We start from the raw sequence: 17,632 nt of genomic DNA, 5'->3' as shown, positions 1-17,632 counted from the left end.
TATGAGGAAGGGGCTGGGGCTCAAGTTCTGGGCGTGAAAAAGACAGTCTATAGCTCAGCTTGGGAGACAGGACTCGGGAGACAGGCAGGACCAGAGACTGCAGCGGGAGGATCCCCTGGATTCAGAGCTCGGGAGAGGGGCAAGGCATTTGTGGGGTTTTTTTTTGTTTGTTTGTTTGTTTGTTTGTTTGTTTTTGGTTGGTTGGTTTTGGTTTTTCAAGACAGGATAACTGTAGTCCTGGCTGACCTGGAACTGACAGACGTCCGCCTGCCTCTGCCTCCCTAGTGCTGGGACTGAAGGCGTGCGCCACCTGTGTGTGTGTGGGGGGGGGGGGGGGACCGTCCAGCTGTGTGTGTGTGTGGGGAGGGAACCGTCCAGCTGTGTGTGTGTGGGGGGGAGGGAACCGTCCAGCTGTGTGTGTGTGGGGGGAACCGTCCAGCTGTGTGTGTGGGGGGAGGAACCGTCCAGCTGTGGAGGGGGAAGGGGGCGGCCAGGGAGGCATAGGCAGTGAGTCTCCACACTCTGGGCTTCGCTGAGACTCTTGGATTTTGCACCAATGGGAAGGGAAGTAGGGGGCGGAGCAAAAAGTAATCTTAGATGTCCAGGAGGGGGAGAACTGGCCTCTAGTGACTTGGCCTTGGGAATAGGGGAGGGGTCAGCAGGAGGGGACGCCAGGGATGACAGAGGGTGTCCAGGGAAAGGATGAGGATGGGTGAGGTGGACCAGGACTGAGAAGTTTGTTTCAAGAAGTGGCCAGACATCCTTCCTGCATCCCCTCAACTGAGTTTTGATTCTGTTCCCCTCTCGATGCCCCATCCAGTCTATGGTCAAAGGGTGGTGATTCTTTACTGACCAATCCCTCTCCCCATGCCCTGGGGAATGTAGCAGGCTTTTTCATGACTCTCCTAAATCATGACATGGAGACTTATTATTAATTATGAATGCTCTTATGCTTGTCCCATTAGCTTTTTTGTTTTGTTTTGTTTTGTTTTTGTTTTCTGAGACAGGGTTTCTCTGTGTAGCTTTGCGCCTTTCCTGGAGCTCGCTCTGTAGACCAGGCTGGCCTTGAACTCACAGAGATCCACCTGCCTCTGCCTCCCGCGTGCTGGGATTAAAGGCGTGCGCCACCACCCGGCCCCATTAGCTCTTATAACTTACTTTAACCTGTTTCTTTTCATCTACGTTTGGCCTCAGGACTTTTTACCTTTCATTCTGTCTGTCCTACATTTCTGCTTCCTCTGTGTCTGGCTGGCTGGCAGCTAACTGGCTGGCCCCAGGTGGCTCCCTCTCTTTCTCTCTTTTCTCTCTTCTCTCTCTTCTTCCCCAAGCCTAGATTCCTACTTACTGTCTCTGCCCCACAGCCCTGCCTACCCCTCCTCTGCCTGGCTATTGGCTGTTCAGCTTTTTATTAGACCAATCAGGTGCCTTAGGCAGGCAAGGTGAAACAGCAGCACATCTTTACATAATTAACAAGTGCAGAGTAAACAAATGCAACACGTCCTTACATAGTTAAACAAATATCCCACAACAAGGGAAGCCTGGAGAGACACCCGAGTTTCCCAGGGCTCATAGTTTCAAACTGTTGCCGGCTCTCCATCCCCACCCCACAGTCTTCCCTCTGTTTCCTCCTCATCCCCATGTCTGACCTCTGGGGGAAAACAAAACAAAACGCAGATTTATTTGGTAACTGGATTCTGTGCCTGGCCTCTGTAAAAAGCAGAAAGTCGGGGTGGAGGTGAGGTATGACAGAGGATTGTGACTTAGGTCCTTTTACCAGTCCGTACTTCCATCCCTTAATGCATACCCAAGCCCTGGTCCAGCCTGCGACCCTGTCCCCAACTGACCTGGGACCCACCCCCTCACAGCAAGTCACTGCTTCTCTCGGTAACATGCCAGATTAGGAGTACACAGTGGGCAGCAAGTGCCTCTTTCTATTTTCTGCCCTGGTGTGTCCATCAGAATCTCGAAGGCTCCAGAGAGGGGGACTCCAGGGTCTGTGGTGGAGCTGCAGGACAGGCCCCACTTCCGCAACTCTACAGTGACGCAGACTCCCCTGCTGCCAGGATGGAGTTAGACTGGGGTGGGTGGAGAACCCAGAGACAGAGACGAACCAAGACCCAGCGGGAGAGAGGGAAAGAGACCCAGAGAAGACAGACAAAGACCAAAACAGAGACCCGGAGACAAAGAGGAACCAAGACCCAGGGAGAGAGGGCGATAGAGCCTCAGAAAGTGAGACAGATCCAGAGATCCAGAGAGAGGCATAGGCCCAAAGGGGAGGAGATAGAGACCTAGACAGAGGGACAAAGAGCCAGAGAAAGAGGGACTGAGGCCAGAGGAGGGAGACAAAGACCCAAAGAGAAAGGGTGAGACTCACACGGAGACAGACAGAGACGGATGAACCAGATTCCCAGAGTGGTGGGGACAGGCGGGAGAACACTCAGAGACAACCAAGGAAAGGTGACAGGACACTTAAGCGGAACCGGGCTTGGGGTGGGAATACGAACCCGCACGGCGCCTGCAGAGGGAGGCGACGAGCCAGCTACCGCCGCAGCCCCTGACCCGCCCGCCCTCTCCGCTCTTGCAGGCGCCTCCTCCCGCCGCAGCCTCCGCCGCAGCCACTAGCGTTCTGCGGTCCCCGCGCCTAGGACCGCCCAGGAGGCGGGGCCTACCAACCAAGAGGCGTGTGGCCTCTCCTCCGGCTCCTCCCTTCTTCCTTCATAACCCCGCCCCTTCATTGGCCCACCCATCCCAGTGGTTGAGAAGCTGTTGCGGGCTCTCCGGCTGCGCTCCTCCCTTCAAGTACCGGCGCGCGCTTCTTTACCCATCTCTTGTCCGCAGTCTTTGTGCTTTAGGCCTCATTCCCTTTCCTCCACCAGCTGGAAACCTTTGCCCCTCCCGAGGGCCTCGTGGACCATCCCCCGGGTATCTGACACCGAATCTTTCCATTCCAGCCCTGACCCCCCACCCCTGTGTCCAGAGAAGCAGTGAGCGCCTTTCCCCTAACAGGTGTCTCATTCCCCGTCCTCCATCCGACGAGCCCAGCGGCTCCTGGAGCTCTGAATGCTCATTTTTAACGCCCCACTTTGCCATCCACTTATTAGTCCCACCTTCCTCTGGACCACTGAGATGTTTCCAACCCCTTATAGACCCCACCCATCTACCTGTGTCTCTTCCATCCATCGGACCCTCTTCCTAACGAAGCCCAAGTCTGCAGCTCCAGCAGGACCTGGTGATGTATGTCTGTCATCCCAGCTACCGGGATGAGGCTGAGACAGGGTCAGGATAGCAAACCTAAGGCCTCCTTGGACTCTACAGCTTGCCGTCTCCCGCCCCCCCCCCCCCCCAGCTTCCATTCAGAAGTTCCCAGGCCCCTCCTTCCTTCCACCCCTTCCCACTGTCCTGCTCTCCGCTCTTCTCTGTCTCCTGTCAGTTTTTATTTAATCAGGTTCCATCTCCACCTCCAGTTCCGGTCGTCTTCCCCGCCCCCGCCCCGCCCCTAAGTGAGACCCTTCCTCTCATTGTCCCGGCCCAATAAGATTATTGATCTCTTGGGCTTCCTATCACTGTTAACCTAATCAAACCCTTCCCTGTGCATCTGCTTTTTCAATATAGGTACTGCCTGCCAGGACCTTAGGCCAGTGACCAGTTTGGTTTCTTTTCCTCAGCTTCTCCTGTGGTCCCTCCCTTTTAGAAAACAGCCTATTAGGTCTTTTTTTGGGGAGGGGGGGGGAGGTCGAGTCTCATGTAACATAGGCTGGCCTCCTCACTCTGTAGCATGACCTTGAACTCCTGATCCCCCTGTCTCCACCGCACCTGTCTCTTTCTCATACCTGGCTCCAGGGTCTCCATTTTCGCTGGGCTGCTGAGTTAGGCATTTTTAGGGTTCCCTTGACGCCCCGCCCTCTTCTAGGTACGATCCAATCCCTGAGCCTTCTGTGCAACCCCACCTTCTCTAGCTAGGCATGGTCGGAGTCCGTCTAGCTGTGGCCCCGCCCAGCCCCTCAGCCCAATCAGCTCTTGTCCTCCCTCCACCGACCCAATCGCGCCCTCCTCATCCATTCATCGTCTCCTCTCATCCAATCACGCTTACCTTTCCATCCGGGCCCCGCCCCTGCGGCCCCGCCCCCGGCCCCACCTCCCCGTCTAATGCTGAGCTCAGTGTGCGTTTGGTCGTTCCGCGGGCGCCAGGGGGCCGAGGAGCAGCAGCCGCAACCGGCACCAACGCCGCAGCCGCCCGAGTCTCCGCCGCCGCCGCTGCAGAAGCAGTGCGCGCAACTCGGCCCCGCCGCGTCCCCGGCGGGTACCCCGCTTTCCTGCGGGCCCGGGGGCCGGCGCGCCGAGCCATGCCCCGGGCTGCCGGCGGTGGCCATGGGGCGGCACGGCGGCGGCGGCGGCGACAGCGGTAAGATCGTGATCAACGTGGGCGGCGTGCGCCATGAGACGTACCGCTCCACGTTGCGCACCCTGCCGGGGACCCGGCTGGCCGGGCTGACTGAGCCCGAGGCGGCCGCGCGCTTCGACTACGATCCGGGTACGGACGAGTTCTTCTTCGACCGCCACCCGGGCGTCTTCGCCTACGTGCTCAACTACTACCGCACCGGCAAGCTGCACTGCCCGGCCGACGTGTGCGGTCCGCTCTTTGAGGAGGAGCTAGGCTTCTGGGGCATCGACGAGACGGACGTGGAGGCCTGCTGCTGGATGACCTACCGCCAGCATCGCGACGCAGAGGAGGCACTCGACTCCTTCGAGGCCCCCGACTCCTCCGGCGCAGCCAACTCCGCCAACGCCGGAGGTGCCCACGATGCAGGCCTGGACGACGAGGCGGGCGCCGGAGGCGGAGGGCTGGACGGAGCAGGAGGCGAGCTCAAGCGTCTGTGCTTCCAAGATGCGGGCGGAGGCGCCGGGGGACCTGCCGGGGGCGCGGGCGGCGCGGGCGGCACGTGGTGGCGGCGCTGGCAGCCCCGCGTGTGGGCGCTTTTCGAGGACCCCTACTCGTCGCGGGCTGCCAGGGTGAGCGCGCTCTCCGAGCACCCTTAACTATCCTAACCCCTCTGCTCCCGGAACACTCCATCTCAAGTCTACCCCCAACCCCCGGACTCCCCAGTCCCCTGGAAGCCCTTTTCCCCTGCAGCCGGAGTTCCCTGCGCCTCTGCAAACACACCCCTCCCGAACCTTCAGCGTCTCTCGGGCCTTCCAAACTCCAACCCACTGCTCCAAGTAATCGTAGATCCTGGGAAATGGCTCCCTAACAGAAAATCTCCTGGAGTTCCCTGACAGTTCACCCCCGCCTTTCCCACACACCCTCTGAGACCTTCAGAATGTCTCAGGCCCTCAGAATGTCCTCAGCCTCTCCAAAACTCAACTTCCCGTTTCTTGAACATGCCGAGGCCACTTACTTATTCCCGGCCCTCCGTGTCCCAAGGTTAAAAACACTGCCTCCCGTGTCGCCCCCCCCACACGACTCTCTAAAGTCCCCTGCCCAACTCCTCCTCTTCGGGCACCCCCCTCATTCTCCCTAGGCCTAACTTCTAGGTCTCTGTTTCTCTGTAACTTTGGACCTCCTGGCTGTTTGCGATCTTCTGCTCTTAGCTTTCAAAGTTCTAGAAGATCCCCGCCCCTACAGAACCCGCAGGGCCTCATTGAACCTCCAAACTACTGGTCAGGACAGTTTCCCCAGGACCTAGCTGCAGCGCTGAGTCCGGAGGTGTGTGTTTGTGGGGGGGGGTGTCCCTTTGTAAGGCAGCGTATCCCTTCCCCCCAACTGCACACTTCTCTGCTTCTGGGATTCCTTCCCATAGCCATTTCTCCCTCCCCAGTTACTTTCTCATTCTAAGTGACTTTCCTCAAAGTTTGAGTTCCCTCAAATCTAGAGACCTGTCTCCTGCTACCCACCCCCAAGTCATCAGCCCAGATACTTCTCAGATGGTTTTAATTCCCACCTTTTGGGATAGCTCAGCCCTCTGCTCTCAGCCTTGCCTCCCCTTTCTCAAGCTCCCTCTACAATTACTTGCCCTGATGTAAACCCAGAACCCTAGAAACCCCTCGATACCCTCCAAGACCTCTCCCGGAAAAGTTTGTAAGCCTCGGTAACTTCCCAGGCTTTTTGGATACCCTCTTGATAGCTCTGGCCAGAGCTTCCCCCTTCCTAAACTTCCTCCGGCTGAGGAGACCCTGGGGGAGGGTGTGTGGGCATACCAGGTGGGTAAATTCAGGAAAAGAGAGGGCACTAGCACAAGTGGGGAACAGAGAGCCACTCCTCCCCCCAGTTCTCCCCCCGCCCCCCCCCCCCCGCGCCGCGTCCTGGGCCGGGAAGGACGCAGAGCCGCAGTGCCGCATTCGGGCTGGGGGGGGGGGGACGGGGACCGGAGGCTTCGCATAAAGTTTTAGTCCTGAGAAGCGCTGAATTGGCAACATTTGGGGGTTGAGTTGGGGGGAAGGGAAAGAAAGAGGGGCAGGAGGGACATGGCCCCAGATGCTCTTTTCGGCCTCGAGCATCTCCTCCCCCACTCGATGGCTTGGGGCGCCCTTCCTTCCTGTGACCCCATTGAAGGGTGCTGAGACTGTGAGGAAGTCTTTGGGTGATGGTCAGGCTAGGGGTCCAGAATGGCTACGAAGGTCACTCATTTATTTATTGCACCGATTTATTTATTTATTCTTTATTTGTTTGTTTATTTGAATATCCGCTGTGTGCCTGGTACTTTCCAACCTCCAGGTGGACCTTCTTGCAAGTTGGGACCACAAACCACCTTCAAGCTCAGGGTCCAACCTTCCCGGCTCCGCTTTCCTTTCTTTATAGAGCCTTGGTACCCTCGGAGTCACTTCAGGGGAAACCAGCCCTGCACCTGTGCACCGTAGCGGGTGCCCACCCTTCCTTGGGCTCCTGGGAGGGAAGGGGTTAGGCAAATTATAGGCCCGGTGGCCTTTAACTGCGAAGCCGAAGCCATAGGTACTGCGGCTGCGCGCCGGCTTGCGGCGCTTCAGCCTGGAAGGAGTTAAGGCCACCAGGCCACTGCGGCTGCGCACTGCGGCGGGGGAGCTGTCCGTGGTACTGGCCGCCGCTCGCCCTGCTCCGGGCCGGGCCGACCCGCCCCCACTGCAGTACCGCAGCCTGCTGGTTGGGGGCGGGGAGGCCCCAGGCATGCGCTCTGCGGAGACCTCTGGCCTCTTCTCCACTGCAGAGAAACCAAGTCGGTGGTCTACACTACTGACCACTCTCCTAGCCTACCCTAAGGCCCAGGGACTACTCACCTCCCAGTTATTAGACTCTGGCCCAAAGTCCAGGCCCCTGAGTTCACCTCTCCAGAACCATAACCCGTCCCCATCCACAAGGCTTCTCAGTCCTCTTCCCACTTCAAATCACCCCCACTTGGCCCCCTTCTCTGGCCTTTGCTTGAGGTTAAAGGTCCAGACCCACAAGCACCTGCCTCCCACAGCACCCTTCGCTTTCCAACACCCCCCCCCCATCTTATAAAAACGCCATCCCTAGGACCTTGACCCCCTAGCTCAACTTCTTCCAGATCCCGATCTAGCCCCCTCTTTCTTACTATGTAGCAAGACTCTGGGTCTCCCCCACTTTGACAAAGCATAAGCTACTCACTCCCTAGTTGCTGGATGTTGGCCCAAAGTCTAGGCTCCTGAATTTACCTCTCCAGAACCATAACCCTCCCCATCCACAAGGCTTCTCGGTCCTCTTCCCAGGAGGCCTTCCCTCTTCAGCTTCCCCCACATCCACTCTTTCATTCCATCCCCAAACTACCCCCGGGTCTCTCTGTTTTCACTTGCGCTGGGGTCCTCAGATCCCAGCCATCTCTGACCCCTCATCCTTGCCCCAGCTCACTGATCCACTGTACCCTAGTAACAGCTCAGCTCTCACTGTGTTCCAGGCACTCAGCCAAGCACTGTTTTTGGAAGCAAGCCCTCTGTACACTCACCAAATCTTCATAACAATTCCATTAAAAAACAAAATTCAGATCCAGAAAGCTTAACCCTTGCTCCAGTTCAACAAATTCAAACCCAGGCTTTTGAGATGGGCCTAGTGGCATGCAGGTCTGTCATCCCAGCTCCTCAGGAGGCAGGAGGACTACAAATTCAAGGCCAGTCTGGTCAAATTAATGAGACCCTGTCTCAAAATTAAAGTTAGAGGGCTAGAGATGTACCTCAGGAACCAAGTGCCTATCTGGCTTGCATAAGGCTGTGGGCTGCATCCCGAGTGCCACAGAAATAAAGCCCTGTGTCCCCACCTGCCCTCTCCCTTCCCCAGCTCCGTGTGGAGTCCCACACCTCTGAGACATGAGTAGTGTGGTCATGCCTCTCATGCCCATCCCCAAATAGACTATCTGAATCCTCCTGGGGGACTCTGATATGGAGCCCAGCAAGTGCTCTTCCTCGGGGTCAGCTGTGGCAATCCTGCCCTGGGCCTCTGTTCCTTTCTCAGAATGGGTTGCTAGAAGTGGCAGAACCTCTAAGTAGGGGCACTTAGATTCTTGTGGGATATGGGCCTGAGGTGGAGAATGGAGGCCATTAGAAGGGTTTTTAGACTCCAGTGATGCAGATGTGTTGGTCACCCCCATTCTCTCTCCCATCCTCCTGCAGTATGTGGCCTTTGCCTCCCTGTTTTTCATCCTCATCTCCATCACCACCTTCTGCCTGGAGACACATGAGGGCTTCATCCACATCAGCAACAAGACGGTGACGCAGGCCTCCCCAATCCCTGGGGCTCCCCCAGAGAACATCACCAATGTGGAGGTGGAGACAGAACCCTTCTTGACCTACGTGGAAGGCGTGTGTGTGGTCTGGTTCACCTTTGAGTTTCTCATGCGAGTCACCTTCTGCCCGGATAAGGTGGAGTTCCTCAAGAGCAGCCTGAACATCATCGACTGTGTGGCCATCTTGCCCTTCTACTTGGAGGTGGGCCTCTCAGGCCTCAGCTCCAAAGCTGCCAAGGACGTGCTGGGCTTCCTACGCGTCGTCCGCTTTGTTCGCATCCTGCGGATCTTCAAGTTGACCCGTCACTTTGTAGGCCTGCGTGTGCTGGGCCACACACTCCGGGCCAGCACCAACGAGTTCTTGTTACTCATCATCTTCCTGGCTCTGGGGGTCCTCATCTTTGCCACCATGATCTACTATGCTGAGCGAATTGGTGCCGACCCTGATGACATCCTGGGCTCCAACCACACCTACTTCAAGAACATCCCCATTGGCTTCTGGTGGGCCGTGGTCACCATGACCACCCTGGGCTATGGAGACATGTACCCCAAGACATGGTCTGGGATGCTGGTCGGGGCGCTGTGTGCGCTGGCCGGTGTGCTGACCATCGCCATGCCCGTACCCGTCATCGTCAACAACTTCGGCATGTACTATTCACTGGCTATGGCCAAGCAGAAATTGCCAAAGAAGAAAAACAAACACATCCCCAGGCCTCCACAGCCTGGCTCACCCAACTACTGCAAGCCTGACCCCCCGCCTCCACCCCCACCACACCCCCACCACGGCAGCGGTGGCATCAGCCCACCACCGCCCATCACCCCTCCTTCCATGGGGGTGACTGTGGCTGGGGCCTACCCGCCTGGACCCCACACACACCCTGGGCTGCTCAGGGGTGGTGCTGGGGGACTGGGCATCATGGGATTGCCTCCTCTGCCAGCCCCTGGTGAGCCCTGCCCACTGGCTCAAGAAGAGGTGATTGAAACCAACAGAGCAGGTAAGTCTGGGCCAGGACTGGGAGTGGGGGGACCTGGAGGTGGAGGGGAGGCAACAGCAGACAGAGAAAGGACAAATGGCTGGAAGGCTAGAGAAGAGGCAGGAGGGGCCATCGAGACAGGCCTCCATGTGCAAGAGAGTTCCTGAAGGTGGAATGTCGCCAGGCTGCTCTGAGAGGCCCTTGGGCTGAACAACATAGTGAGAGCAGCGTTTTAGAAAGAGACCCAGGCATGGTGGGGCATGCCTCTCATCCCTTGGAGGCACTTGGTATCTCCCATACTCCGGAGGTAGAGGTAGGAGGATCAGGAGTTCCAGGCTAGCCTGAGCTACATGTCCCTGTCTCAAATGAAAAGAGAGAAAAGGAAAGGAAGGAGGGTGGAGGGGAAGAGAGAAAGCAGGGCCCAGGGCACTCCCTCATGATTCCAACACTGGGGGCTGGGGAAGGAGGGTCAACACATGTTTGAGGCTATCCTGGGCTACATACATACGGAGACCCTGCCTCAGGAAAACAAGCAAAGAGAGGTTTTGAGTGGCTTCCTGGGCCACTAGTCCACTCCCATTCTTAGAGACAATTTCCTAAGAAAGAGACACTCCTATTTGTATTTGAGAAGAAAAGGGAAGAGAGAGGGAGAGCTAGAAAGAAAAAAGAAAGAGGAACGAGAGCCAGGCATGGCGATGCATTCTTGTAACCCCAGTACTTAGGAGGAAGAGGCGGGAACATCAGGATTTCAAGGCCAGTCTGAGCTACATGAGACCCTGTCTCAGAAAGGAACTCTGTAAAACCCAGGGAGTCTCCCATGACCTAGGAAGGCTAGGGACAGGCCCGGGCGCCATCACAGTATGTGACTGTGACAGCCTGAGCTGGGGGAAGCAACCCTGCCAATACCACCATGTTTAAGAGACGGAGACAGATGGAGTGGGCGGTCAGCAGGACAGCGTTCAGGACCCACCTGCAGGCAAAGGGAGAGGCCTGCAAAGACCGAGGGCCGAAGTTAAGCGGGTTCTGTGGGCAGAACAGTCAGGGTGCAGAGCGGCCAGGCAGGGTCTGCAGAGGCCCTGGAAAAACAGGGATCCCCAGAGGGCTCCAGAGAGCTCTTGCTACGAGAAGAGTCAGCCAGGTCTACTGGAGCACACCTGTTATCCCAACTTTTGGGGAGCAAAGGCAGAAGGATGGGGTGAGTTCAAAGCCAGCCTGGGCCATAGAGCAAGACTTTGTCTCAAATGAAGTTTTTAAAATAAGGAGTCAGGCCAAGAAGGGGAGGGAGGAGACGAGCAAGCTGGTGGTTGTGCCTGATTTTGCATGTTGCGTGTGTCCTGGGGGACTCTGTTTCTTGCAGGCAGTGACTTGGGTGTCCTGGAGGAAGGAGGTGAGCCCCCCCAGGCCTTAAGTAGGTCAAGAAAATGAGCTAGTCTGCCCGGCCCCCCATCTTGTTCCCTTAGCCACTGACCCAGTTTCCCATCCATTAAAAATAGATCAAGTCAGAACCTAGGGGACCCCCACCTCACCCTCCCTCACCTCCCCAGCCCTTCCCCACCCTGCCCTTTGCAGCACCCCACACTGTCCCTGATCAACCACTTCACAGCCCGTGACGTCCTCCCTGTCCCCCGCCAGTGCTCGGCACCTTAATGCTGGTTGCGCCCAGCACCCACCTTTTTGTTTTGTTTTTTTTTTTTTGTTCTTTCTTGGGGGGACTCCCACTATGTACCCCAGGCTGGCCTCGAACTCAGAATCCTCCTGCCTAAGCCTCCCGAGTGATGGGATGATAGGTGGGCACTACCCTGCCCATTCTGCAGTAACCACAGCAGCCGCAGCTACCCTCCCAATACCAAGTCCGGACACTCACATGCTCACACAAAGCCACTTCCTAGCACTGGCCTCTGTCCGCACCCTCCATCCCATCTGCCCTCCCCACCCTCCCCAGCCACCTCACCAGCAGCCCTGTACCCCGTGCCCCGGGGTCACTCTTGACTCTCGGTCCCTCCAGTGCCCTTCACCGCCACCTTCTCCCTTCAGTCTCTGTCCTCTGTCTGTGACCCCTCACCTTGCAGTAGACCCCCGCCCCAACGGGGACCCTGCAGCAGCTGCATTGGCCCATGAGGACTGCCCCGCTATCGACCAGCCAGCCATGTCTCCAGAAGACAAGAGCCCAATCACTCCTGGAAGCCGGGGCCGCTACAGCCGGGACCGAGCCTGCTTCCTGGTCACTGACTACGCCCCTTCCCCTGATGGCTCCATCCGAAAAGGTGAGGTGCCCTCCAGGGGCTCCCCAGAGACCCTTCCTCTCTCCCCAGCCCAGGGGAGGGCGGAGAGGGGGTGGGGGAGGTGCTGGACTTCCCTCTGTCTCCCCCTCAGCCCCAAACTGCCTCCCGCCCTGTCCTCCTCCCTCCCCCTGAGCCCCAGGTTTCCTCACCTGTGTTTATTTCATCTCCATCTCCCCCGCCCACCCTGACTCTCCGGCCTCTCCCCTCACCCCCAGCCACTGGTGCTCCCCCACTCCCCCCCCCATACTGGCGTAAGCCGGGCCCCCCAAGCTTCTTGGCCGACCTCAACGCCAACGCAGCGGCCTGGATATCCCCCTAGTGGACGAGCCCCCTTCCCCCTAGGGTAAGTAGTTCCCCACCACGGCCCTCCTGACCCCCTTCCTTTGTACCTCCGACTAACCTCTCTGAGAACATGCTCTCCCACTGACCGAGACCCTCACCCACGGTGAACAGCTGCACCCAGTTCCCGACACTGACCCCACTGTCACCCCAGGACTTGCCTAGTCCTCACTAACACTCCAGAACTAACCCAGCCCCAACTTCCACCTCGGACCTGCTCACCCCATCCCCCACCCCACCGCTGACCCACCCTACCCTCACCTGTCTGCATCCCTCTCTGGGCATTTTTTATCCAGTCACTAACATGGATTGTGTGCCTGGACACTCTTAAGTGCAGGATGTGAGTGAGCCCGGCGAGTTCTCCCTGATTCTAAGAGCTGGGTTCACCCTGAGCAGACTCAGTCTCTGGCGGCCAAGTAGAGAACAGGCATAGACCTAGCAGAGGAGAGAGAGGGACATAAGAACTCGGAAAGCGGGCCAAGCTAGCGGCCAGGAGATGGAGGGAGGGAGCAGCTCACGAGGCTGGAAGGAAGCTAGGTGATCATCTCGGGACCAGAGGATGGGACCTAGCTGGAGCCAGGTCTGTGGAGACGAGAGGGTGAAGAGTCGGAGGCCAGTGGCCAGGAGAGGGATAGGAAAGCCAAGCATGGTGGTCCACATCTGTAATCACAGCACTGGGGTGCTGGGCCAGGGCCACCGTGAGCCTGAAGCTGGCTAGGGCGACAAAACAAGACCCTGCCCCCACCCCAAATTTCTTGTTGTTTTAGCTACTACACTTTGGGACACAGCAGTGGTAGCTGTTACATTGCCCCACCATGAGGAGGAAAGGTTCTCTCTGAGCCTCTCCCAGACTTGACGTGTTCTCTCAGTGTGGACAGTGCTATGATTGTGGGTAGGTACCACCACAGCCAACTTCGGGAAGCCTGTCTGAGAAAGTGACCTGAGACCTGGAAGGACGAAAGGCCACATGCACAGGCCCTGGGTGCGGAAAAGCCTGGGGGGCTGGTCCCTTGGCTGTACAGCTCTTCCCTAGAACCCCCCGAGGGCTGGGGTGTGGCTCGGTGGTGGAGCCCTTGCTCAGCACATCCTAACTTCTCCTTCCCATACTGCAAAACAGAGAGGACGGGTGACTGGACTGGGGGAGGAAGGGGTGCCAGAGCGTCTGGGCCGAAAGCTCGGCGCTGGGCGCGGCTAGCTTCTGTCTTACACAGGACTAGGAGTTGCCAGAAGGGGTTTATCTAGGGGTTATTCTAGAAACAACACAGCACCTCCTTTAGAAACGTACACACATGAAGACTCCTTACTCTCAGCCTAAGGCTGAATGGAACCTCCATATTCCAAAGACCTCCAGGGAGTGCCAACTGGGAGCAGACAGGCGTGAGAGCCTAGGCTTCGGGCTGCCCAGAGGGGTCGGTGTGCCTCTGCCCTCCACGCCCTTCCTACACCCTCCCCGTCACCTTCCATGTCCATCTCATCAATCCTCCCCCTTCCTCCCATCTCCCCCCACCCCTGCTTGAACCTAGACCTCTATTCCTTAACCTTTGTTGAGGGGTTCCTGGTGGGATGGAGGGTAAAGCAGAGTGTGTGGGGAAGGCCGGGGACCCCAGCGGGGTGGGTGAGGCCCTTGCTTTTCTTGCATATGATACCAAAATCCATTCACCGAACTCAAATGATGGCGGGAGCTGATGGGGCTGACTGAACTCTGTCCCAAGATCTCACCTCCTCATCAGCCTGTCGTCCCGTCCCCCCGCCCCCCCCCCCCCCGTTCACCCTCTGGCCCCCTGATTCCTCCCGCCCTCGGTCCTCCCCTGCCCTGGCCACCCCGGAAGCTCCCGCCATATTTGATGTTTCTGGCTGCCCCCATTTCACTGCTCCCATCACCCCCGGAAAACACCAGAGAGGAGGAAGACGTCCAGGCGTTTCTCCGTCCCCCCAACAGCGAGCCTGTGTTGGGGAGCCCCCCATCTGCCTCCCATTCCCCTTCCTTGACTCTCTGTATTTCTGTCCCCAGCTCTTGTCACCGCCTGAGACCTCGCGAGACCCTCGGGTTTCCCCTGTCCCTTTCCCCCAGGTTAGCAATGGGAATGGTGGGAGGGGTGTCCCGAGTCGCCGGGCTTCTGTCCCCCGCCCCAGGCCCCTTCCTGCAGTCAGAGCATCACCTCCCAGCCTGGGATGCTTAGAAAAGCCTCCCAGTCATCCTGGTGCTGGCAGAGAAAACAAAAAGAAAAACAAAACAAAACAAAACCCACCCACCCACATGGTCCTGATGTGGGATGCCATGAGCTGTGTGACCTTACTGCTTCCTGTCACCAGCAGACCCCATCCAGTTTTGGAATCCTCCACCTTATCCCATATCCTGGACTCGTGAAAGATGTCCATGCTGAGTGTAGTGGCTCATGACTCTTAGTCCAAGGCTACCTACCTACTGAATTTGAAGTCAGCCTGGGCTAAATAGTGAGTTTGAGGCCAGTTTGGGCTACATAGTGAGATTGAGGCCAGCCTGGGCTACATAATTTGAGGCCAACCTAAGCTATATAGTATGTTCTAGGACAGCCTGGACAGCATAGTGAGATTGAGGCCAGCCTGGGCTACACAGTGAACTCTTATCACAAGGTCCCAGGGAATCTCCTCCCCCTCCTGCACCAGGCCCCCAGCTCCCCCTGCGCAGCCCCCTCCACCAGCTGCTGCCTCCACCCCAGCCCCTGCCGCCCACCATCCCACCTCGCCAAATGCTGCCTTTGGGCCTCAGACCAGGGGACCGTGGGGAGGGAGAGAAGAGGGGTGGGCAGGTTGGGTGGGGAGGCTTAGTGGGCACCACCCACCTCCTAATCCTGTCTCCCCCCTTCCCTGTGTCTGCACCTTTCTTGTGGATGCCCACTGACTGCGATTTCTTCACCTCTCTCTCCATCTCCTCGGCCCGCCCATCCTGCCTATGGGTGTCTCTCCTCTCCATCCCTCTCTCTGCCTGTGTCTCCTCTCCATCCCTCTCTCCCTGTTGGGGTCTCTGTGTGTCCTCCCATCCCCACGCCCCCCCCCTTGTCTCTGCTCCTTCCCCAGGTTACGAGAAGTCCCGCAGCCTGAGCAGCATTGTGGGCCTGAGCGGGGTGTCCCTGCGCCTCGCGCCCCTCGCCACTCCCCCTGGCTCACCCCGGGCCACGCGCCGAGCTCCCCCGACCCTGCCCTCCATCCTCTAGTGCTTCCCTCCCCCCTGTGGGGGGACTGGGGGTGATTGGAAGATCAAAAAGAGCTGGGAGTGGGGGGTAGAGAAAGGGTTCTTTTTTTTAAAAAAAAAAAGTCACTAATAATATGCAAAAGAGATGATGCCAGCAGACACCCCCGGCCTCTCACTCCCCACATACTAGAGCCCCCAGGATAGAGGGGGCGGGGCCGGAGCCTGTGCTCCCCCTCCTGTCTCCCTCTCCAAAAAAAAAAAAAAAAAAAAAAAAAAGCAAACCTCAGGTCTCCATGAGCCATAGAACCCCCTCCCATCGACTCCTGTAAATAACTAAAAGCTGATTCCATCTTGGGGCACCCACCTCAGTTTGCATGCCTCCCGGACCCCCTCTTCAGCAATAAGCCGCCAGGAGCTGCGTGCAGAGAGTTGGAGGGAAGGCCGCTGGGAGCTTCTGGGGTCGGGGCTGGCATTTTAGGGGTTTCCTGATCACTCCCCCAAAGGGCGACCCACCCATCACTAATCGATTCAGGAAAACCAAACAAAAAACCCTCTAGGAACATGTAGGGAATGGAAAGCAGGTTAATCAGCCGCAGCCTTGAGGAGCTCAGCTGGGGGGTGGGGGATCTGCCAGCTGCTCCCGGGCTTGGAGGACTCCAGCTGGTGCATTCCACCCACGCCCGCCTCCAGGGATCTGCTGCTCCCTCTAGTCACTGCATGGACTTAGCCCGCCAGGCCCAGAACCCTCCACCCCATCCTGTCTCTACTCTATCCCAGAACACGAGACTAGCACCCTAGACTTCCGGAGATTGACCCTGGCACCCTGCACTGCCATCCCCGCGCACGCCGGCGCCCCACACTCCACACCTCCATCACTCCACCCATCCACCACTGACCTGGCCTGCATCGCAGTGTTCTTCCACCCTCCCAGACCCTTCCCTTGAATCCCTCAGCTCACTTTCAGCCTCCAGGACCTGACAGTCCTCAGGGCCCAAACATTGCCCAGACACACCCATAAACATTCAAGCTCCCCCCCCCTCCACCCCCCAAGAGCTCCAACCTCCTGACATCACACTCCTCAGTCCCAGGCGTCTCTGATGCAAGACCTTCCTGAACGGGCTCCGCCTGTCTGATTCCAGGGAGCTCCCACCCCATCCAGCATCTCTGTCTAGGCAGCCCCTTCCTCAAAGCCCCTTTCACCGAGATGGTGCCAAAACACAGAGTTTCCCAGAGTGTGGGACTCCTGTTCCCTCTTCGTGTGCTGTAGTTTGCAGAGTGCACAAACGACCAAGTAGTTAAAACATGGACGCGCCAGGCACAAAGCGCATACCTGGCCAGTGCGTCCTGGCAGCGCAGCAGTTGGGCGTTGACCTTGAAAGCAAGTTAAGGACAGTCAAGCACACAGCTTGCCTAATGTGCTAAGGTCCCGGGGTTCAATCTCCGGCAACCCCTCTCCCCCTAAAACAGCCCCAAAGTGATCACAAAAGCTGTGGCCCACGTTGCAGGAAAAGAGGACATGCCCACCTGGGCTAGGACCTCAGCCTGCCCTTCCCAGCGTTCCTTGTCCGCCACGTGCCACGTTCGCGGTGGAAAACTTTCTCAAATCCCATCTTGGCTCCAGTATGCTACCTCCCCCAAGCCCAGAGACCACACTGGTCCCAGAATCCTAAACTCCCCTTTGGAGCAGGGTGGTCAGCAGAATTAGCAATCTCTCCCTTGTTCCCACAGCCTCAGGTTACCCCCCGCCGCCACCAGTGTCGGTGGGAGTGTCCTTGGGCCCAATTCTTGATGCAACGATTCCTATGCAAGGGGCATTTTGAGTCCCCCCGCCCCCAGCCTTCCCTTGGGACTTTAAACCCTGGTGAGACAGGGGTTGAGGGGTGGGGTGGGATGTGGTAGGGGCAGGGTAAAGGGCTAGGGGACTCCAGACACCAGGGTATGGGGTGAGGACTCCTAATATTGCCAAAGGGTTCAACTTCTTTAAACAGCCCCTATTATCCCGGCCCCCAGCCCCCGTCCCTCAAAAGAGACAAATGGGGCCGGGAAAAGGGGTAAGTCCTTTTTGAAGGATACCAACAACTTCCCACTGTCTCTTCCTGCTCTCCAGTTTCCCACACGTATTCAGCTTTTTAGTTAAGCTTTAAAAAAAAAAAAAAAAAG

General features: G+C 57.7%; 1 protein-coding gene across 1 annotated transcript; it reads left to right on the top strand.

Moving 5' to 3' along the window:
- Positions 1 to 2: 2 nt before the first annotated feature.
- Positions 3 to 15,753, top strand: Kcnc3 (potassium voltage-gated channel subfamily C member 3). The gene is given in 8 exon segments (XM_042274261.2): positions 3 to 5,010; positions 8,593 to 9,700; positions 11,037 to 11,066; positions 11,749 to 11,943; positions 12,177 to 12,196; positions 12,198 to 12,304; positions 14,312 to 14,371; positions 15,358 to 15,753. Coding segments are annotated over 8 exon segments (2,556 nt in total). The 5' UTR covers positions 3 to 4,146; the 3' UTR covers positions 15,530 to 15,753.
- Positions 15,754 to 17,632: the final 1,879 nt, after the last annotated feature.

This window comes from Peromyscus maniculatus, chromosome 1 (genome assembly GCF_049852395.1).
Source record: "Peromyscus maniculatus bairdii isolate BWxNUB_F1_BW_parent chromosome 1, HU_Pman_BW_mat_3.1, whole genome shotgun sequence".
Classification (NCBI taxonomy): domain Eukaryota; kingdom Metazoa; phylum Chordata; class Mammalia; order Rodentia; family Cricetidae; genus Peromyscus; species Peromyscus maniculatus.
The sequence above is the reverse complement of the archived record's forward strand: the minus strand, read 5'-3'. Positions and strand labels throughout refer to the sequence as shown.